The sequence below is a fragment of the Patiria miniata genome, unplaced genomic scaffold (assembly GCF_015706575.1).
Source record: "Patiria miniata isolate m_02_andy unplaced genomic scaffold, ASM1570657v1 HiC_scaffold_10, whole genome shotgun sequence".
Taxonomy (NCBI): Eukaryota; Metazoa; Echinodermata; class Asteroidea; order Valvatida; family Asterinidae; genus Patiria; species Patiria miniata.
This window is the reverse complement of record NW_024037048.1, coordinates 217,734-237,604: the sequence shown is the minus strand read 5'-3', so window position 1 is coordinate 237,604 and position 19,871 is coordinate 217,734. Positions and strand designations below refer to the sequence as shown.

The 19,871-nt window shown below is 38.4% G+C and overlaps 1 protein-coding gene across 2 annotated transcripts in view; it reads left to right on the top strand.

The window, feature by feature from the left end:
• The first annotated feature begins 387 nt into the window (after positions 1–387).
• Positions 388–19,871, top strand: part of LOC119734697 — a 60,887-nt gene continuing 41,403 nt past the window's right edge. The window contains exons 1-4 of one of the 2 annotated variants that reach the window (XM_038208237.1): positions 388–567; positions 12,693–12,746; positions 17,175–17,235; positions 17,536–17,675. In XM_038208237.1, coding sequence (XP_038064165.1) covers positions 529–567; positions 12,693–12,746; positions 17,175–17,235; positions 17,536–17,675 — 294 coding nt within the window. In that variant the 5' untranslated portion in view covers positions 388–528. The remainder of the gene's footprint in view (positions 568–12,692; positions 12,747–17,174; positions 17,236–17,535; positions 17,676–19,871) is intronic. The other variant, XM_038208245.1, reaches the window with a different exon arrangement.

Below are 19,871 nucleotides of genomic sequence, written 5' to 3'. Positions count from 1 at the left end.
TTCAGTATTTATGCTAGTTGGACCACAAGGAATCGATTTTGGATGGGTTGCGCCAGAAAAATTCCTTGTCCTGAGGGTTGTTTGAACGATAGGGCGCCACCAAATTGTCACCCCAATGAGGCATGTCGCCCTTATCCAGAGGACACTTGGGAAATCTGTGGCCCTATTGCTGCAAACGTGCACTTTCTCTGGAATCCATTCAAAGGCACTGGTCTATAGTTGTGAATAAAAAAGCTCTCAATTGTCATTACTCATTCAGTAAATTCTGTATCCACCTCAAAGCCATCCAATATTATATAATTATATTCCCCACAAAGTGTTCCAATACTGACCAATAATACCTTGTTATTGTTATAATTACTAAGGAAATTTTCTTTCACACAGATACCCAACTTGCGTCTATTGCCCTTGCCAACATCACCTGCTGTAACCCTGCCATCTATTGAACACAGGCCCAGAGGTCGTCGTTTATTTTCTGTAGTAGTAGATGACTTTACTCAGTTGTCTAAACAGTACATTCGAAATAATATGGCTACGAGCAACAAACTGTGCTACACATCTGAACAGGTAAGAGCATTTGTTAGGGTGTATTTGAACACTTTCTGAAATGGCCTTTGTTTTGTAAAAAAAATTTCTTCAGAAAATTTTTTTCTTCTGACACCTGGCCATAGCATTAGAGGGTGTTTTATCAATTTACATGTATTCACATTTCATACAGCCGTATGGTTAAAGAAAGTAAAATAAGTCATCTATATTCCTCTTCTGTTTAATTACTCAAAAAGATACTTCCTTGGCAAGCGGCAAATGTTGGATTGGTTTTTCGGGGGGGGGGGGGGGGCGCAATGGGAATTTGTCGAGAAGTATGAACCAGCACATTGTGCATGTACACGATGTGTGTATGTACGAAACGCAGCAAAATACAGTTATGCTAGCTTGCAATAAAGTGTGGCTGGCTGCAGCGATGACAAGCATAAACCCATTCTTGCTTACTCTCCAAGAAAACTTACAAAAAATTCAAGGAATTATGCTTGTGAAATACTGCAAGGAGTAAAAAAAAGTTTTTCGCACGGCATGTCGTATGCAGATTAGTTAGGAATACGCACAGCTACTTCTTAACTTTCACTTCTTTAATCAGCCATGTTGGGCAAGTGACGTGATGGGTGGAGATGTGACATTCCCCTTTTAAAAAAAAAAAAAATATTAGGAATAATCTTTCCAAACTTGACATAAACAGTTCTTTTTAAAAAAGAAAAACAAGATGATTAAATAAATGATTATAATGGATCAGTCTGCATCCACTCTTGCAAAAGAAAAAGAATTTGTCTTATTGTAACAAAAAATTAAAGTAGTTTTCCAAAATTACTGGATTAAAACAAAATATCTACTGACTGTTTTGCTTAGAGTCCTTTTCTTTTTTGGTTTTTGTGAGTTACTAGATAAAGAAACCTTTTAGATCTTTCTGGAGGAAATAAAAACGAGAGATCTATGTCTGTTTGCAACAGAACATAAAGCTTTTCCGCATTTTGCTTTTTTTTTTTAATCAATAACATGTCCCTGGCTATTTTTACATAACACATCCCGGCCTACCTACATACCGAGTTTCAACCCTATTGGACAACTACGAAAGCCCATTAGCGCCACAGCAAGTATATATGTTACACATTATGTAATTCGTTATTACGGATTATTAATTCGTTATTACGGATTATTTAATTCGTTATTACAGATTATTAATTTGTTATTACGGATTATTTAATTCGTTATTACGGATTATTAATTCGTTGCAACGGATTACTAATTCGTTATTACGGATTATTTAATTCGTTATTACGGATTATTAATTCGTTACAACGGATTACTAATTCGTTATTACGGATTATTAATTCGTTATTACGGATTATTTAATTCGTTATTACGGATTATTAATTCGTTATTACGAATTACTCATACGTTCTGAGTCATTACTCGGCAAGTATGGAGGAGTGCGAGCGTTTTATTTGGTGCCGGTGTAAAGCAAACATTGTATGCAAAGATAGCGCCGCCTAGCGGCGCTATATACATAGGCCCCTGGTCACGTGCTCTCCACGTGTGAGAACATCAGACTTAATTTGTAATAACGAATTAATAATCCGTAATAACAAAGTAAATAATCCGTAATAACGAATTAATAATCCGTAATAACGAATTAAATAATCCGTAATAACGAATTAATAATCCGTAATAACGAATTAAATAATCCGTTATAATGAATTAATAATCCGTAATAACGAATTAAATAATCCGTAATAACGAATTAATAATCCGTAATAACGAATTAGTAATCCGTAATAACGAATTAATAATCCGTAATAACGAATTAATAATCCGTAATAAAGAATTAATTAATCTTTATAACGAATTAATAATCCGTAATAACGAATTAATAATCCGTAATAACGAATTAATAATCCATAATAACGAATTAAATAATCCGTTATAACGAATTAGTAATCCATAATAACAAATTAAAAAATCCGTAATAACGAATTAATAATCCATTATAACGAATTAGTAGTCCGTAATAACAAATTAATTATCCGTAATAACGAATTAAATAATCCGCAACATATATACTTGCAGTGGCGCTAATGGGCTTTCGTAGACAACAGTTCTTTAGATATAGGATCTTAAAGTTTGCACATTTAAGATGGTGTCACATGCCCTGTGATGACGTAATCATGATGTCACTTGGCAGTGCATATTATTTAATTGTAGTTTTTAGTCTGTACCAAGTTTGAAGCCAATCAGACGAATGAAAGTTTTAAATTTTGTAAGCGGAATAAAATTGTCAATATTTAAAGAATCATAAAAAATATACCAATGACGTCGTTGTGACATCATTTCAGATTTTGAGTACTAGTGCTATTATCTACCCACCTACCAAGATTCATGACGATCAGACATTCTCTTGTATGTGTTTTAAAAAATCGCATTTTTGATGACGTCATAATGATGTCACACAATTTTCACTACTTTTAGAATATACCTATTACCCAACAAACATAATACCAAAAGAATTTTTAATTTTGCCTGTTGCGTTCGTGAGATATGGCTTAAAGGTCCAAAATTTCAAAAAATTAATATAAAATCACACGATGACATCATCATGACATCAATTTTCATCTATAACACATCCCGGTCTACCTACATACCAAGTTTTAACCCAATCGGACCAACAGTTCTGTAGATATAGGACTTTGTAGTATGCCTATGCAGTGTTGTAACCAAGTAACCAAGTCATTTTTTCCCAAGTCAAGTCTCGTCTCAAGTCATTTTTTCCCAAGTCACAAGTCAAATTTTTTCAAGTCAAGTCAAGTCTCAAGTCAAATTTTTCCAAATCAAGTCAAGTCTCAAGTCAAATTTTTACAAATTTCAAGTCAATTTTTTTTTTTCAATTATAGCACCAACTTGCCAAATTTTCATGTCAAAACTCAAGTCCCGAGTCAATTTCAAATGTATTACACAGTTACGTATATCAGAATTCAAATGACACAATGTACCATTTCTCCATTATTCTTTATTGACATCGTTCTGCAAAATATTCCGCTTCTTTGAAGACATTTCAAAATCTTTGAAACCAAAGGTCACCACCTTCGGACGCGAACTTGTCGGGGCAGACATGTTGACGCACGAAGCCTAGCCGAGCGGTAACGTACATGTACATGTGGTGTGTTCGAGGCATTAGTTTGCTCTAACGGTAGCGTGGTTCCCATCTGAATAGTCGCTAACATGCGGTGTAGGGCGGGAAGATGTACGGGAACCAGTTTACATGTGCAAGTGCCGAAGTGTTCATTATGTTAGGAGAATTTAAGTACAGTTTTCATACTTATAAAACATTCTTTTTACGAAAGCCCATTAGCGCCACTGCAAGTATATATGTTGCGGATTATTTAATTCGTTATTACGGATTATTAATTCGTTATTACGGATTACTAATTCGTAATAACGGATTATTAATTCGTTATTACGGATTATTTAATTCGTTATTAGGATTACTAATCCGTTATAACGGATTATTTAATTCGTTATTACGGATTATTAATTCGTTATTACGGATTATTAATTCGTTATAACGGATTATTAATTCGTTATTACAGATTATTTAATTCGTTATCACGGATTACTAATTCATTATAACGGATTATGTAATTCGTTATTACGGATTATTAACTCGTTATTACGGATTATTAATTTGTTATAACGGATTATTTAATTTGTTATTACGGATTAAACTCATTATAATGGATTATTAATTCGTTATTACGGATTATTAACTCGTTATTACGGATTATTAATTCGTTATAACGGATTATTTAATTCATTATTACGGATTATTTAATTCGTTATTACGGATTATTTAATTTGTTGTTACGGATTATTAATTCGTTATTACGAATTACTCATACGTTCTGAGTCATTACTCGGCAAGTATGGCACAGGAGTGCAAACCTTGTATGCAAAGATAGCGCCGCCTAGCGGCGTTATATACATAGGCCCCTGGTCACGTGTGAGAACATCAGACTTAATTCGTAATAACGAATTAATAATCCGTAATAATGAATTAAATAATCCGTAATAACGAATTAAATAATCCGTAATAACGAATTAATAATCCGTAATAACGAATTAAATAATCCGTAATAACGAATTAATAATCCGTATTAACGAATTAGTAATCCGTTATAACGAATTAATAATTCGTAATAACGAATTAATAATCCGTAATAACGAATTAATAATCCGTAATAACGAATTAATAATCCGTAATAACGAATTAGTTATCCGTTATAACGAATTAATAATTCGTAATAACGAATTAATAATCCGTAATAACGAATTAATAATCCGTAATAACGACTTAAATAATCCGTGATAAGGAATTAATAATCCGTTATAACGAATTAATAATCCGTAATAACGAATTACATAATCTGTAACATATATACTTGCAGTGGCGCTAATGGGTTTTCGCACTTTTTCCATACACATTTTTTGTTGAGCAAAATGTCTTTAGAGAATTCATTATCAGTTTTTAAATTCTTTTGAAAAAAATAATGATTTTTTGAAGGAGTTAAACAAACCATTTCTAAAGCATTTTTTGCTTTGTGATGTGAATTCTTGCCTCTCATAAACTATATCATAGTCATTGTTCCAGTCGTTAAAACCTTTTGCAACATGTTATAAGTACACAGCATTTAAACAATATGAAGCAATGTTGAAGATACATGTACATGTATGTTAACGGAGGGTGATCAGACTATGCACAAAACCACGCATGGCAGGCACAAAGCGCCAGGTTCCGTGTTGAGTAGTCAGTCTGAGCTCAGCTCGGTGCGCGGTGGGATTTACGGACTTCTCTCCAGTCAAGTTTCAATCAGTCATCACCCGATAATAAACTAGTGGGTGCACCAAAAAAATGTTTGGAACTATGACAAAACTATTTTGTTAATGTCAATTTTGTCAAGTCAAGTCAAGTCACGAGTCTTTCTTTGTCAAGTCAAGTCAAGTCTCAAGTCATTTTTTTTCCAAGTCAAGTCAAGTCTCAAGTCGGAAAAATAGCGACTCGAGTCCGACTCGAGTCCGAGTCAGCAACTCGAGTCAACAACACTGTGCATATGAATGATGACGTCACATGACCCATGATGATGTCACCATGACGTCACTCTTTCGGGACACATCTTCTATGCTGTAAGGACTAAGCCTATGCTGACTTGAATGATGTATGACAAAGATGAATGGCAAAAGTGAGGGGCAGAACAGACGTGTACAATGTCTATGGGATTTGCCAGGGAATAAAAAGAAGAAAAAAGAAAAAAAATGAGAACAAAAAGAAAAGCTTTTAAGCCAATTAGGAAATAAATGAATATACAAAAAAAAATGTGCTTTCTCAAATCAAACTGAATTGAATCTTGGTACTGGCAAATCGGATTTTCCTTTTTGTTCTTTTTGATGAATATTTTTGTTTTCTGCTGGTAATAAGAGTGTAAATTAAAATCATGTGATTTTACACCGAAAATGGTTTGCCAGAACACTGATGGAGAATTTGATGGAGAATCTGATGGAGATCAATGTTCACAATGACAGTCTTTTTGGCTTTCTCACAAGTCGTCCAGGGTGAGTCTTGTAGGGCAGCTTTTGGATCGCCTGGGGGGTAGCTGTCTGTGTTGTCGTTGATGAACTTGCAGTTGGTGAGTCGGATGATGGTGGTACTTGACGACTTGGGGGGTCAAGGTTAAAAGTCACGGTCTTCTTGGCTGGCTCTATGTCACGGATGTGTGTATGGTTGCGACGTAGAATACTGCCGTTAGGGGAGTTTACTATGTATGATGGGACTCATGACATTTCTCCTTGACAGTGGCTGGTGTCCATCAATCAGATCCCGGATGGAGATTGCTTGGCCAGTATTGAGATGTGGGAGGTTGATGGCACGTCTGTCGTGGTACTGTTTCTGGCTCAGTTGGTGCTGATAGAAATGGTCTTGGATTTCATCTCAAGAGTTCATGATATTTCTGATTCACATGGGTAGGGTAGGTTAACACAAAGTTTTCCGTTGGACAGGAATTGTGTCGGGCTAGGGATCTTGTGATCAACTGGGGTTGTACAGATGCAGAGCAATACCATCTGCATGTCACCATCGATGAAACCATTGGAACGAGGGTAGCGGGGCGAGGAAGTGATGTTGTCGAATCTTAAGGTTTCAGAGAAGTTTTTGTAGTCTGAAGAATCGTAGTTTCGTGCGTTGTCACTGACGACTCGTTCTGGGATACCATGTTCAGTGAATATTTGCTTGATGGCGTTGATAACTGCTGAGCTGGTACATTAAGCTTTCTGATAGATGGGAACTTTGAATAGTAGTCAGCTATTATGAGGAAGTTCTCACCCTCGAAGGAGAACAAGTCTGTGCCTACGACTTGCCATGGACGGATAGGGACAAGTGTGTTGAAGTAGGGTTTCCCGCGATTGTGCTCTTTGGAAATGCTGACAAGTTGGACAGTTTTTGACCAATGATTCGATGTACGTCGCTTGTGATGCCAACCCAGTAGATGCAATCTTTAGCTCATAGTTTCATCTTTTCACTGCCTTGGTGGTCTTCATGTAGCTGGGACAGAACATGGTGCTGCTGTGTAGCAGGGATCACGATGGATTCACCTTTAACGATCAAGCCATCTTCTACAGCTAACTCGTCTTGGAAGGCCAATAGTGATGGAGAACTTTGGGTAATTCTTGTTGTCGTTCTGGCCATCCACTTATGATGACATTCTTCAGCTTGGTGAGGGTTGTGTCTGAGGCAGTGTGTTGTTGCAGTGTATTCAGTCTGGGTTGGGTAAATCTGACGAAAGTCACATGTAGATCAAGGTCGATGTGGTTGATATCTGGTGCCGGGATGCGGGACAAGGTGTCAGGAAGTAGCATCTTGGGTCAGGACTGCCCCTATGCCTCTGCTTGACTTGTATTGTGGTTTCTTTCAAGGAGTAGAAGTTGGTTAGGATTGTCTCGGTACAGATAAGATCTTTGACCTTCTCAAACGCCATCTGGTGTGAAGGAGACCAGACAAAGTCAACGTCTTTCTTCAGTAGCCCTCTGAGGTCAGCTGTGTGTTGGGACAGGTGAGGAATGAAGGGACTGAGGTAGGTCACCATGCCAAGGAATTCTTGGAGTGCTGTCTTGTCTTGAGGGGGTCTCATCCGTATGATGGCTGCAACCTTGTCAGGGTCGGATGCATGCCATGTTTGTTGTAGATCATACCAAAAAAATTGATGTTCAGAGTACTGTTCAACATCAACCCATATTGGCAGGCTGGCTTCAATAGGTGATGAAGATTGTAATTGTGCTCGTCTTCTGTTGCACTGAAAACCACAATGTCATCTGCGATGCTAATCATGCCTGGGCATGACTCGAGAAATTGTCCATGCGCATCTGGAACACATCTTGGTTCATCACAAGCCCAAACGGTCATGAGCTTAAACTGTCTAGATGTGGGCAGTCCAAGTATTGCTGGGCCTTCGGACTCTACGATGAAGAATTCCGCCTTGCTCCATCCACTCTGTTCGTACTCTGTTTGTGATGTTGACCAATACTGGTTGATTTTTGTGTCATTGTAGGTACGTATTATGGTGCGTTGGTTGGATACTAACTGTAGCTTTGGGAAACCATTGGCATTGAGTCTATCTGCAAAGGGGCAAGGTGTTGCCTTGAGCGCCTGTGTCAACTTTCACGCGCAGCTTAACAAGTGTTTATTAATGTACGCGAGACTGATGGTCCGGCTATCATTGGTCTTCACACGGCCGGCTCTTCAGTTGAACATTGTTGCTCTGAACTATTTGGTTGAATTGCATGCTCAGTCCGACCGAAACATCATGCCACAGCACCAACCGATTCATTCAGTTGAGAATCTAATCTCCACATACCCTGAACAGTTTGATTTTCCTGGTGCATATTACGTCATGCTTCTCAAAGGTGCACAACCTGTCGAATATGCACAACATAAGTGCTCCATTCATCTCCGTGATGAACTTAAGTCCGAGTTGGACAGGATGGAAGCACAGGGTGTTATCCGATGTGTGACCGAGCCCACCGATTGGGTTAGTTACATCGCAATTTCGCGCAAAGCTAATGAACAGTTACACGTTTGTTTGGATCCTAAAGACCTTAACAAGGCACTCATGCAATGTCATCATAAGACACCAAGTCTCGAAGAGATCACGCACAAACTTGCCGGTGCAAAAGTCTTCAGCAAAATGGATGCAAAGCACGGTTACTGGTCCATCCATCTCGATGAGGACAGTTTGCTGTTGACAATTCATTCAATAGCCCCTTCAGTCACTATTGTTACAAGCGCATGCCATTTGGCCTGGTAGTTAGTCAGGATATTTTTCAACATCAGATGGATCAATTACTCCAACAGTGTGAAGGCGTGATCAGAATCGCAGACGACGTAATTGTCTTCGTAGACTTGGAACAGTCTCATGACATGACTGTAGCTCCCCTCCGACCATATTGGTCATTTCGTGATGAGCGCACAATAGCTGATGGCATCCTAATGAAAGGATGTTGTGTTTTCATACCTACAGCCATGCATACCTACACGCTGAACAAGCTGCATGAGGGTCATCAAGGTGCAACCGAGACAAAGCTCCACACGAGCTGCCGACGCGACCGTGGCAAATACTTGGAACTGACCTGTTCCACTTTGAAGGAAATGAGTACCTCATGATAGCTTACTATATTACTCTATGTTTCCTCTGGTTCGCAGAATGCCTGCAAATTGCACAAGTAGTGCAGTTATCTTTTCCGAGCAAGGTGTGCCAGAGAGGGTTATCAGTGATAATGGTCCGCATACAAAGCATTTGCTGAGGAATGGGGATTTACACATGTGACATCATTGCCTCATTTCCCACACACAAATGGGTTCGTCGAAAGAATGATACAAACTGTCAAGTGTACGATGACCAAAGCAAGGGCCAGTGGACAAAACATCAGCAAGGCTCTTCTTTGCCTTCGGACAACCCCCGTGGACAGCAAACTTCCAAGCCCTGGAGAACTGCTTAAATTTGCGGTAGAAAGGTTTGAAGCAACCTTCCCGTTGTGATTAAGAATACATCGGAACACAAGGACCAGACATACCAACGCCTACAGGACAGACAAACACAACTAAAGGCATTCCCTGACAGATCAGCACATGACCTCAAGCCACTTCAACCAGGTCAACTAGTTCGTGTCCAGGATCCACGAACTCGGTTGTGGACACCAGCTAAGATAAAACAGCATTGTTAATAACCACGTTCGAATGATGTCATAGTGACACCCAATGGTCGCGAACTTACCTGGTTAGAAACACGTCACATTCAAAGATGACACACCGCCGTCTCATAATACAGAAGTGCAAGACACTCCGAACACTCCTACTATCACGTGATCGGGTCGACAAGTCAAATAACTAAAGAGACTTGATCTGTGAACAGTTGTGTGATGATTGTCGGTTTATCACCATCATTTTTAATTGTTACTCTTATTATTATTATTTTTTTTCATGGATATTGAACAGTGTTAGAAGTTAGTTTTTTGCAGACGGCTACATTAAACACATGTAAAATCAGATTTTTTTTTTTTTAAGATGCATCAGTCATGCTAAGATTGTTTTATTAATTATTTATGTTCGCGAGGTTTGCGTGAGAGCGCGAGTGAGTGTGGTAATTCCCTTCACGCCTGGCGGTAGACTGCCCCAAAACGGACCTGTTCCCCTGGCCTTCCCCACAGCCGCTCGTCGGGTCAGTAGAGAGCAATATCCAAGGCATCGTCGACACGAGACTCCCACAGTATTAATTTGGGGTGATCGGAATATGAAAGAATACATTTTAAGCTTTATGATTATGTATGCTTCGTAAACATTTTCGGAAAAACCAGGGATAATTTTTTCTTCAAAGTTTTGCACTCTGCCAGATTTGTCTATGGAGAAGCATGGAAAAATGGCCCAAACGGACAGCTATATAATGACCCATCATCTTTATCTTGACATAGCTCAAACGGAAGAGTCCCTCTTTCTTTCATGTAAAATTCATTGTGATTGGTTCTAAACCTAGGGATCATTTTTCTCTCAAAGTTTTCTTCCAATAAGCACTTTTCTTACAAAAATTACCCATGAAAAGCCTTATATAGCCGCGCTACACGTTTTCAGCTTGGGACAGTTCCACTTGAATAGTGGGTACGAAGCTGTCAATAAACAGTTACCAAATAGCATGAGATCAATGGGAGTTTTAAATGTTCGGTAGTACATAGTAGAAAGTAAAAAATATAAAATAATGGAGTCCTTAAATATAAAAATTATTAAAGAAGGTTCTTTTTTTTCCTGACGAAACAACATTTTCGTTTGGTTTAACCACTGATAAACATTGAGAGCCTTTGTTCTCCCCTAATATATGTAATAGAGCAATCCAAGTCCCCCCAGTTTCCAAATCCTGCGTTGAATGTGCATGGTGCATGTACATGTAATGTACATGTATTGCAGGTCAACTGTATACGTGCAGTTTATATACGTGCATGGCTGTATGTTGACACTGCACACGTAGAGCTTTTGCACGTTTGGGGCCAATAGTTTTCATTATGTAGCATTCTTTTTTACTCCATAAACATGGTGCTGCGGAAAATCACATCCAGGGGCCGCGCACACGCCTGCACAACAAGCACTAAATCCCGGTATCATGCTAAAAAGTGTCCGGGATCATGGAGGATTTTTAGGGATGGGAATTAAAAGGAAAACTAGACTTATGTTTGTGGACAAACACAGGGCTGTTTCGGTAACTTTTTTTGTGTCATATGTGACATGTAAAGTTTCAAGTATAAGTTCCATCCAGAAAGGAAGTGTAATTCTGTGTATAATAAATGGTGGCATATAAATATGTGATAACATTCTCATAGGGCTTTGAATTATGAAGTCACATATCATGTGATGACGTCATGATGACGTCATATCAATTTTCATCTATTATCATCTGTAACAACCTGCCACTAGAGGGCGCTCTAACATACACGTCATGACATACATGTTATGTATCATTGAAAGCCTGTTCACATCTTTTACTAATTTTAAATTACAAGGCACTTCCGGTTTCAACTAGAAGGAAGGGTTACGTGATTTTGCACGTAATATCAAAAATGAAGACCCTGGATTATTCTATCAATTCCCGCAAGCATCAAGTTCAGGTCTCTCAAGGATGATTTTATATTGATTTTCACATATTAAATCTATTAATCTTTAACATGACGTCGCATGACCCATGATGATGTCATCGTGATGTCACTTTAATTTTCATCTATAACACATCCCGGTCTAGGTACATACCAACTTTCAACGGAATTGGACCTGTAGTTCTCAAGTATAGGCCTTCAAAATATGCACTACAAATATGACGTCACGTGACTCGTGATGACATCATCGTGACGTCACTTCAAATTTCATCTTTAACATATCCCGATTTAGGTACATACCAAATTTCAACCCAATCGGACCTTTAGTTCTGTAGATATACGCCTTCAGAATATGCATTTTTAATATGATGTCACAGGTCACGTGATGACATCATCATGACGTCACTTCAATTTTCATCTATAACACTTCCCGGTTTAGGTACACACCAACTTTCAACCCAATCGGACTTTTAGTTGTGGAGATATAGGCCTTTAAAATATGCACCTATAATGTGACGTCACATGACTCATGATGATGTCACGATGACGTCAATGTTCAGGGCACAACTTCAGATGCTGATCTAAGTGTATGCCGAGTATAAAGGAAATCGGATTAATTTTAGTGCCCAAAAAGCCGGTAACAAAAAAACAAAAAAGTGTACAAATGCAATGGGCAAAATGACTGAAAAAGAAAGAAAAAAAAAAAAAAAAAAAAATCTTAACAACTAGAGATCTATGTCTGTTTGAAAACAGATCATAGGGCTTTTCCGGTTATTTTATTTTGCATGACTTTATGCTTTTTTGCCAATGAGGAGTCATGTAAATTATATTTTTTGGTTCAAATATCATAAAAAGTTCTATTGAGCTTCAGATTTGGCATTTGATGACGTCACATGCCCTACTATGACACCATCTTGATTACACTTGTCAATGCATATTTTTGCATTTTGGTCTTGGTTTGTACTAAGGTTGAAGTCAATCTGATGAAAGAAAGTGTTGAATTTTGGAAGCGCAATGATATTGTAAGTATGAAAAAATCATTAAAAAAATTAACTGTTGACGTCATGGTGACGTCTTTTCGGAATTTGCATACTGGTACCATTATCTAGCTATCCACTATGTTTCATGATGATGGGACCTTCCCTTGTATGTGTTTTCTAAAATTGCATTTTTGATGACGTCATGATGACGTCATCAAGGGTCACGTGACGTCATCCTAATTGTGCATATTGTAAAGTCCTATATCTAGAGAACTGTAAGTCTGATTGGGTTGAAACTTGGTATGCGAGTATACTGGTGTACTGGTACCATTATCTGGCTATCCACCAAGTTTCATGATGATGGGACCTTCCCTTGTATGTGTTTTCAAAAATTGCATTTTTGATGACGTCATGATGACGTCACACATTTTTCAAAATGTTGTGCATATACCTATTACCTAACAAACTCAATACGAAAAGAATTTTGAATTGTGCATGTTGCGTTCGTGAGATATGGCTTAAAGGTCCATAATTCCAAAAAAAAATCATATAAAATCACATGATGACGTCATGATCACGTCACTTCAATTCTTACCTATAGTATAACACATCCCGGTCTACTCACATACCAAGTTTTAACCTAATCAGACTTACAGTTCTCTAGATATAGGACTTTACAATATGCACAATTAGGATGACGTCACGTGACCCTTGATGACGTCACCTCAATTTTCATCTATAACACATCCCGGTCTACCTACATAGCAAGTTTCAACCCAACTGTATGTCCGATTCCGGGAATCGGACATACAGTTCTGTAGATAAAGGAATTTACAATATGCACATTTAGGATGACGTCACGTGACCCATGATGACGTCATGATGACATCACCTCAATTTTCATCTATAACACATCCCGGTCTACCCACATACCAAGATTCAACCCAATCGGACTTACAGTTCTGTAGATATAGGACTTTACAATATGCACTATATTAGGATGACGTCACGTGACCCATGATGACGTCATCATGACGTCACCTCAATTTTCATCTATAACACATCCCGGTCTTCCTACATACCAAGTTTCAACCCAAAAAATCCAAAAATATCATATAAAATCACACGATGACATCATGATGACGTCAGCTCAATTTTTACCTATAACACATCCCGGTCTACTCGCATACCAAGTTTCAACCCAATCAGACTTACAGTTCTCTAGATATTGGACTTTACAATATGCACAATTAGGATGACGTCACGTGACCCTTGATGACGTCATCATGACGTCACCTCAATTTTCATCTATAACACATCCCGGTCTACCTACATAGCAAGTTTCAACCCAATCGGACTTACAGTTCTGTAGATAAAGGACTTTACAATATGCACTTTTAGGATGACGTCACGTGACCCATGATGATGTCATCATGACGTCACCTCAATTTTCATCTATAACACATCCTGGTCTACCTACATACCAAGTTTAACCCAATCGGAACTTACAGTTCTGTAGATATGGACTTCATAATATGCACATTTAAAATGACGTCACGTGACCCATGATGACGTCATGATGACGTCACTCTTTGACGGACACAACTTTGCTATAGGGACTATGCCTGTGGTACTTTTGAATGATGTATGACAAAGACTAATGCCAAAAGTGGTGGGAAGAAAAATTGTGTACAAAGTCTATGGGGTTTAGGCGACAAAAAGAAGAAAGAAACTAGATGTCCATGTCTGTTTGAAAACAGAACATAGGGCTTTTTCGCATTATGCTTTTTTTTTTTATCAATAACACATTCCAGACGATGCATGTCCAATGTTTCAAAGAATACGGTACAAGAATTTTTTAGTATATTACACGTATGTAGCGTCTCTGAGATATATTATCGTCAAAAAGAAATAAATCCATATGAAATCAGACGTATAGCACTACCTTTATATGCAATTTTGACCCATTCGGACTGATAGTTTTCTCAATATAAGACTTTAAAAATGCACGTTTATGATGACCTAACATGCCTTACGATGGCGTCATCTTGCTAACACATGCCAATGCACATTTTTGCATTGAAGTCAATCCATTGAAAGGAAGTGTTAAATTTTGGAAGCGGAATGAAATTGTAAATATTAAAAAAATCATAAAAAATCATGCCATCAGCCAAGCATGTTCAAAATTAAAATACTTTACAAAAGAATAAGTTTAATTTGACTTCTATTTTTGGGGGGGGGGGGGTGGGTTGGAGTGTTGTGAGCATTATGCATGCTGGTAGAGACAGGCTGACTGTTAAGTAAGTAAATATACACAATCTTTACTTATACTGTGAGTAATCCTTTACATTTCCAAAAGATTCAACAATTACAAAGGATATCAGATATGGTAAGGATAAAGAGGACTTATCTTACTTTTAGATGAAATTTGTCTTTTCCACCATTTCTGAAGTGTTAAGAAATTAGCTATATTTTCATTCTCAAACATTTTGATAGTACATGTACTAAAAAAGGTGACATCTATCATGTAGACATTTGAATTATTGGTATTTTGGTCAATTGCCATTGTTACATATTTGCCTTTTCCAATGTAGCAACCAACAAGTCGTCAACCAAGCCTGTTCTTCAATAAAATACTTACCAAAAAATAAGTCAAATTTGGCTTCAAATTTTTTTGAACTGATTGTTTCTTTTGGGGGGGGATTGGAGTGTAATGAGACTAATCATCTGAGCACGTACTCATTTGAATAAATAATATGATTGTGTGAGTTTTCAATAACATAAGTTAGTGCAGTTATTTCGTTAAACAAAAACACTTTGTGCAACAGCTTTGAAATTTGTTTTTCCGCATTATGTTTTTTAATTGTGGTGACGTTTTCTGTTTTGAATGCATTGTTATTTTATGTGCTGTTGTTGTTTTTGTTATACATATATAGATTTAGGACTTCCAGACTGTACACCTTTAAGATGATGCACGGGGACACATCATGACATCATCATGGCTTCTGATTTTGTATCTACATGTATACTAATAAAGGAACGACATCTGTCTGTCTGCCCTTCCCCGGCCCCTAAAGCAGAAAAAAAATCACTGAGACAAGTTTACTGATGCAAGGGTATTTTTTGCCGACGTCGCGTCAACTGTGTGAACAATTTGACAAGCTGGGAACTTGGCACTGTTGAGGCAAATGTTTACGCTATCATTTAATGGGCAATTCAAGATTATATCTGTACAGATTGATATGTTAGCAATTTTTGAAAAAGGAAAGGTCTTTTCAACGGAACTTCCAGTTTGATGACGCCATATGCCTAAAACTTCGCACACGTCTTAAGTGGGTCAAGGTCATCATATACACCAATATTTAGGCGATTCCGACAAACTTCGCCGCACACATCTATTCAAAATACATGACGTCATTGGTAGATGATTTGAAGAATACTCTCAGCCAAGAGACTAACACCGTTGAAAGCAAGTTCATATCTATTACCACTTTTAAATAATAAGCCACTTCCTGTTTTGGCCTTTTTCGACCGGAAGCAAGGGTCATGTGATTTCACGCACACTGAATGAAATAAAGACCTCAACCTACTCTACCACTTGCCGGCAACAGAATGCTGTGGACGCGTACGGTTGATTTCTTATGCATTTTTAAATATTAAAAGTGTCACCATTTAATTGCCCATAAATAAACACCGGATGATGTCATCATGACATCATCATTACACAATGTTGTTTGAATTAGGGTCTTCGCTTCGACAAAGAGTGGTGTAAATGAATTACTGGCAAAGAGTCGAAAATGCCCTTTGAAAAGCGGCAATTTTTTTTAAATTTCTGTGTACAAAGTCTATGGAAAATCTATAATAAACTAGTCAATGATGTCACCATGATGTCAATCTTGCCTGTGGTAACTTTGAATGATGTATGACAAAGATTTATGCCAAAAGTGGTGAGCAGAAAAATCGTGTACAAAGTCTATGGGATTTAGGCGACAAGAAGAAGAAGAAGAAAGAACAATCTTAACAAAAAAAAAGGCTTTACCGCACTTTGCGGAAAGCCCCCCCCCCCCCAAAAAAAATGAGAACAAAAACAAAGGCTTTTCCGCACTATGCGGAAGAGCCAAAAAAAACCCCCAAAAAACAAAAAAAAACAAAAACAAAGGCTTTTCCACACTATGCGAAAAAGCCAAAAACAAAGGCTGTTTTGGCTGGTTGCCGAAACAGCCATCAAATTTTGGGTCTAAACAGCATGTACACACACAAGGTAAGCTATATACACTGGTATTTACTTGAAAGACAGAATGGATGTTTGAAAAAAATTTTGAAAAAAAATTATTTGTTTGATGAAAGAACAAGTGACTCACCACTCGGACTCGAGGTTGTGACCCAGGACTTTGACTTGGGACTCGTCGTTGGTGACTCAACTACAATACTGCATGTACCAAGTGGCATATTTTTTTTTTTTCTGGACAGATTCTTCCTGTAGCGCCATTACTGACGGCAAAACAATTGTTAGAGTTGCCTGGAAGGAGAAGTGAGTATATAACTTTAATAATAATGCAAATGAAGTGGTTAATAAATAGTAGATTACAGAGTTGAGATTTGTATTTGTAACAGTGTGGCAGCTGGCATGGCATTTGCAACTATTTGGCGTGGCATTTGTGAAACTGGTTTGACTCAAAAACTGCCAACTTTGGCTAGATAAGTCAATGGGTAGTTGGCATAGGATCATATTAATGATTAAGTAAGTCAGTTTCTCATTGTTGTTTATTCAGTGAAACAAATTGTAACAAATTTGAAACAAATATTTATCTCTTTATACTTCATCATTAAGGTTTGACAATGAGCAAGAAACTGATGGCTTTATGGAAAAGCAAAGCGGTTCCAAATGTGTCAGCTAAAAGCATTGTAAGTTATCAAACAGTAAGACGAGACAAAGAAACATCTAGTGCAACAGAGTCTCTGTCTTCACAGGTAAGTGTCCTCACCATAATTTAATGATTTTCAATGCATGTTGCACTTTCAACAGTGGCGCATCCAGCTTCATTAAAATACAGCAATACAATGGAACAAGTGGGGCTGTGCCCCATCTATCCCTTTGTATTCCTGTATTTAAATGAACTTAGATCCGCCACTGTTCAAAGTGTCATGCAACTTGTTGGTGAAATAACCAATTATAAAATAGAACAGGACTGGAGTCCATAAAGTGTTTCTTGGCTGTGGTCTTCTTAAGGAGGTCAGCTGCAGGAGCTAACAACTAAAATGAATCTAGACTGAATCATTGGAATGTGTCCTGTCCATTAGAGCGCTCACTATGGACAATTAAAACGTTCTAGGGGACACAAATCTTGTTTTTTCTTGATTTCATTGAAAAGTAGAGGCATATGGTGACTGGGTCTTAATGTTAAAGTATAAAAGAATAACAAGAGGTGTATTGTTAAGTTGTAGTATTCATTGCTATTCACTTCGTATCAAGTTCGACTATTTTTAGTGCGGTATGGCCATTCGGCTGCAGCACTATTTCTGCCCTTATTTCTGATTGTATGATTGCGAAGGAAGACCCTGGCCTCAACGTGGAGATCTTCCTGCCTCAATGTCTCATTATGTCGTCATTGACTTGTTGTCTTCGAGGGGCCTCTTTTCCGCTGTGCCTTAAGCTCTTTCGAATGCTTGCTCCATTCGCGTCTGATAATCTGCTACCCACTGGTCAATCTCTGGATCGTTGTCTACCTCTCTCCTGTGCCCAAGAAGATAGTCTACCGGTAACCTTGCTTCCCGTCCAAAAATGAGGTAGTAGGGGAAGTAGCCTGTTAAGGAGTGGGGTGTGGCATTATAAGCATAGATCAACTCTGGGAGGTTTTACGGCCATTTGTGCTTCTGGTCCGGGGGCAGTGTGCGTAGGCAATCATGCATGGTGTGATAGGTGTGGGGGAATACGTCTGTAAGTTACTTTGACTGGTATGTCGTCTGTGGCGATGATTTGGTGCTCTATTTTATTACAGTAGCCAATGTCATCCTCATCCTTGCTGAAGACTTCACTATATCTAGAGATTAACTTTCTGATACCTTGATGCTGCTGTGGATTCTGGTGTGCAGAGACTTCACAGTCTGATGCAAGGGATTGGGAAAAGCAATACTCGGGGGATGCACAGGAAAGTATTGCAACAGGGGTCCTGGGTTGAATATACATGTCATCTTCATTGAAGTTGGCCACTTGGATGGAGACTTTGCCACTCTTTTCAACTCTTACAAGAGTTGGGGCGATCATCAAACCTTTTGGAAGATGTTTCATGTGTACATCAAGCTCCTCCACCATTGCTTGATAGACGTTGTTGCCGGCTGCCGGCTTCACAGAACAATCAACAACAAGTAGAGACATTGCTTGCAGGCCTAGATTCAGTGTTTTGTAGGCCCAAGGCACCAGTGTTCCAAGTACTTTCATGGACGAGTACTTGGCCGAGTCCGAGTACTTAAGTCCAAGTCCAAGTCCAAGCTTGAGTACAATACCAAAAAAGTACAAAAATAAATTTGAAAAAGAAATAAATAAATGAAATGAAATAAAATAAAAACAAACACAGCACGCATTCCACTCTTTTTTACCAACTGGTTTAACACTAAACAACTTTTATTAATGTAAACAATGTAAAAATCTATATATATAAGAGCAAGATTTACTCGGCCTCCGCAATGATGTTTGCTCCTGAAAGTATCCAAGACAGCGGTCTCCCGCGGCGCCAAAATCGCTTTACGTCCGTAAAAAAATGCGGAGGATGTCTTCCCCCGGGTTAGCCTTGGTCAAGGCGCTAGTTGTTCATCCCGGCCGTAGCGCGGTAAACGATATCCTCGCTAGCGCTATGCATGCGGTGCATTAAAAATACAGCGCGAACAGCGACCTCACGCGGCCACCATTTCTATGCAAATCAGTTGGACCCAATCTAGCGCCTTGGTTCAATCGTCCATGTGAGGTTTTGGGGTGGTGCTCATTATATTAACAGCCTTAGCTGACCTTAAATGTCGTTTTCTTATTGGTTGATCGTTGCGTGAAAACTTGCATAGTGAAACGTGGCACCGTACATAATCCATACACGTACATGTACACGTTGTGTGTTCTGCACACGGCACCAATGCACAAAAACTGTGGTTCCTGTCACGTCCGCAAAAGGCGAATAG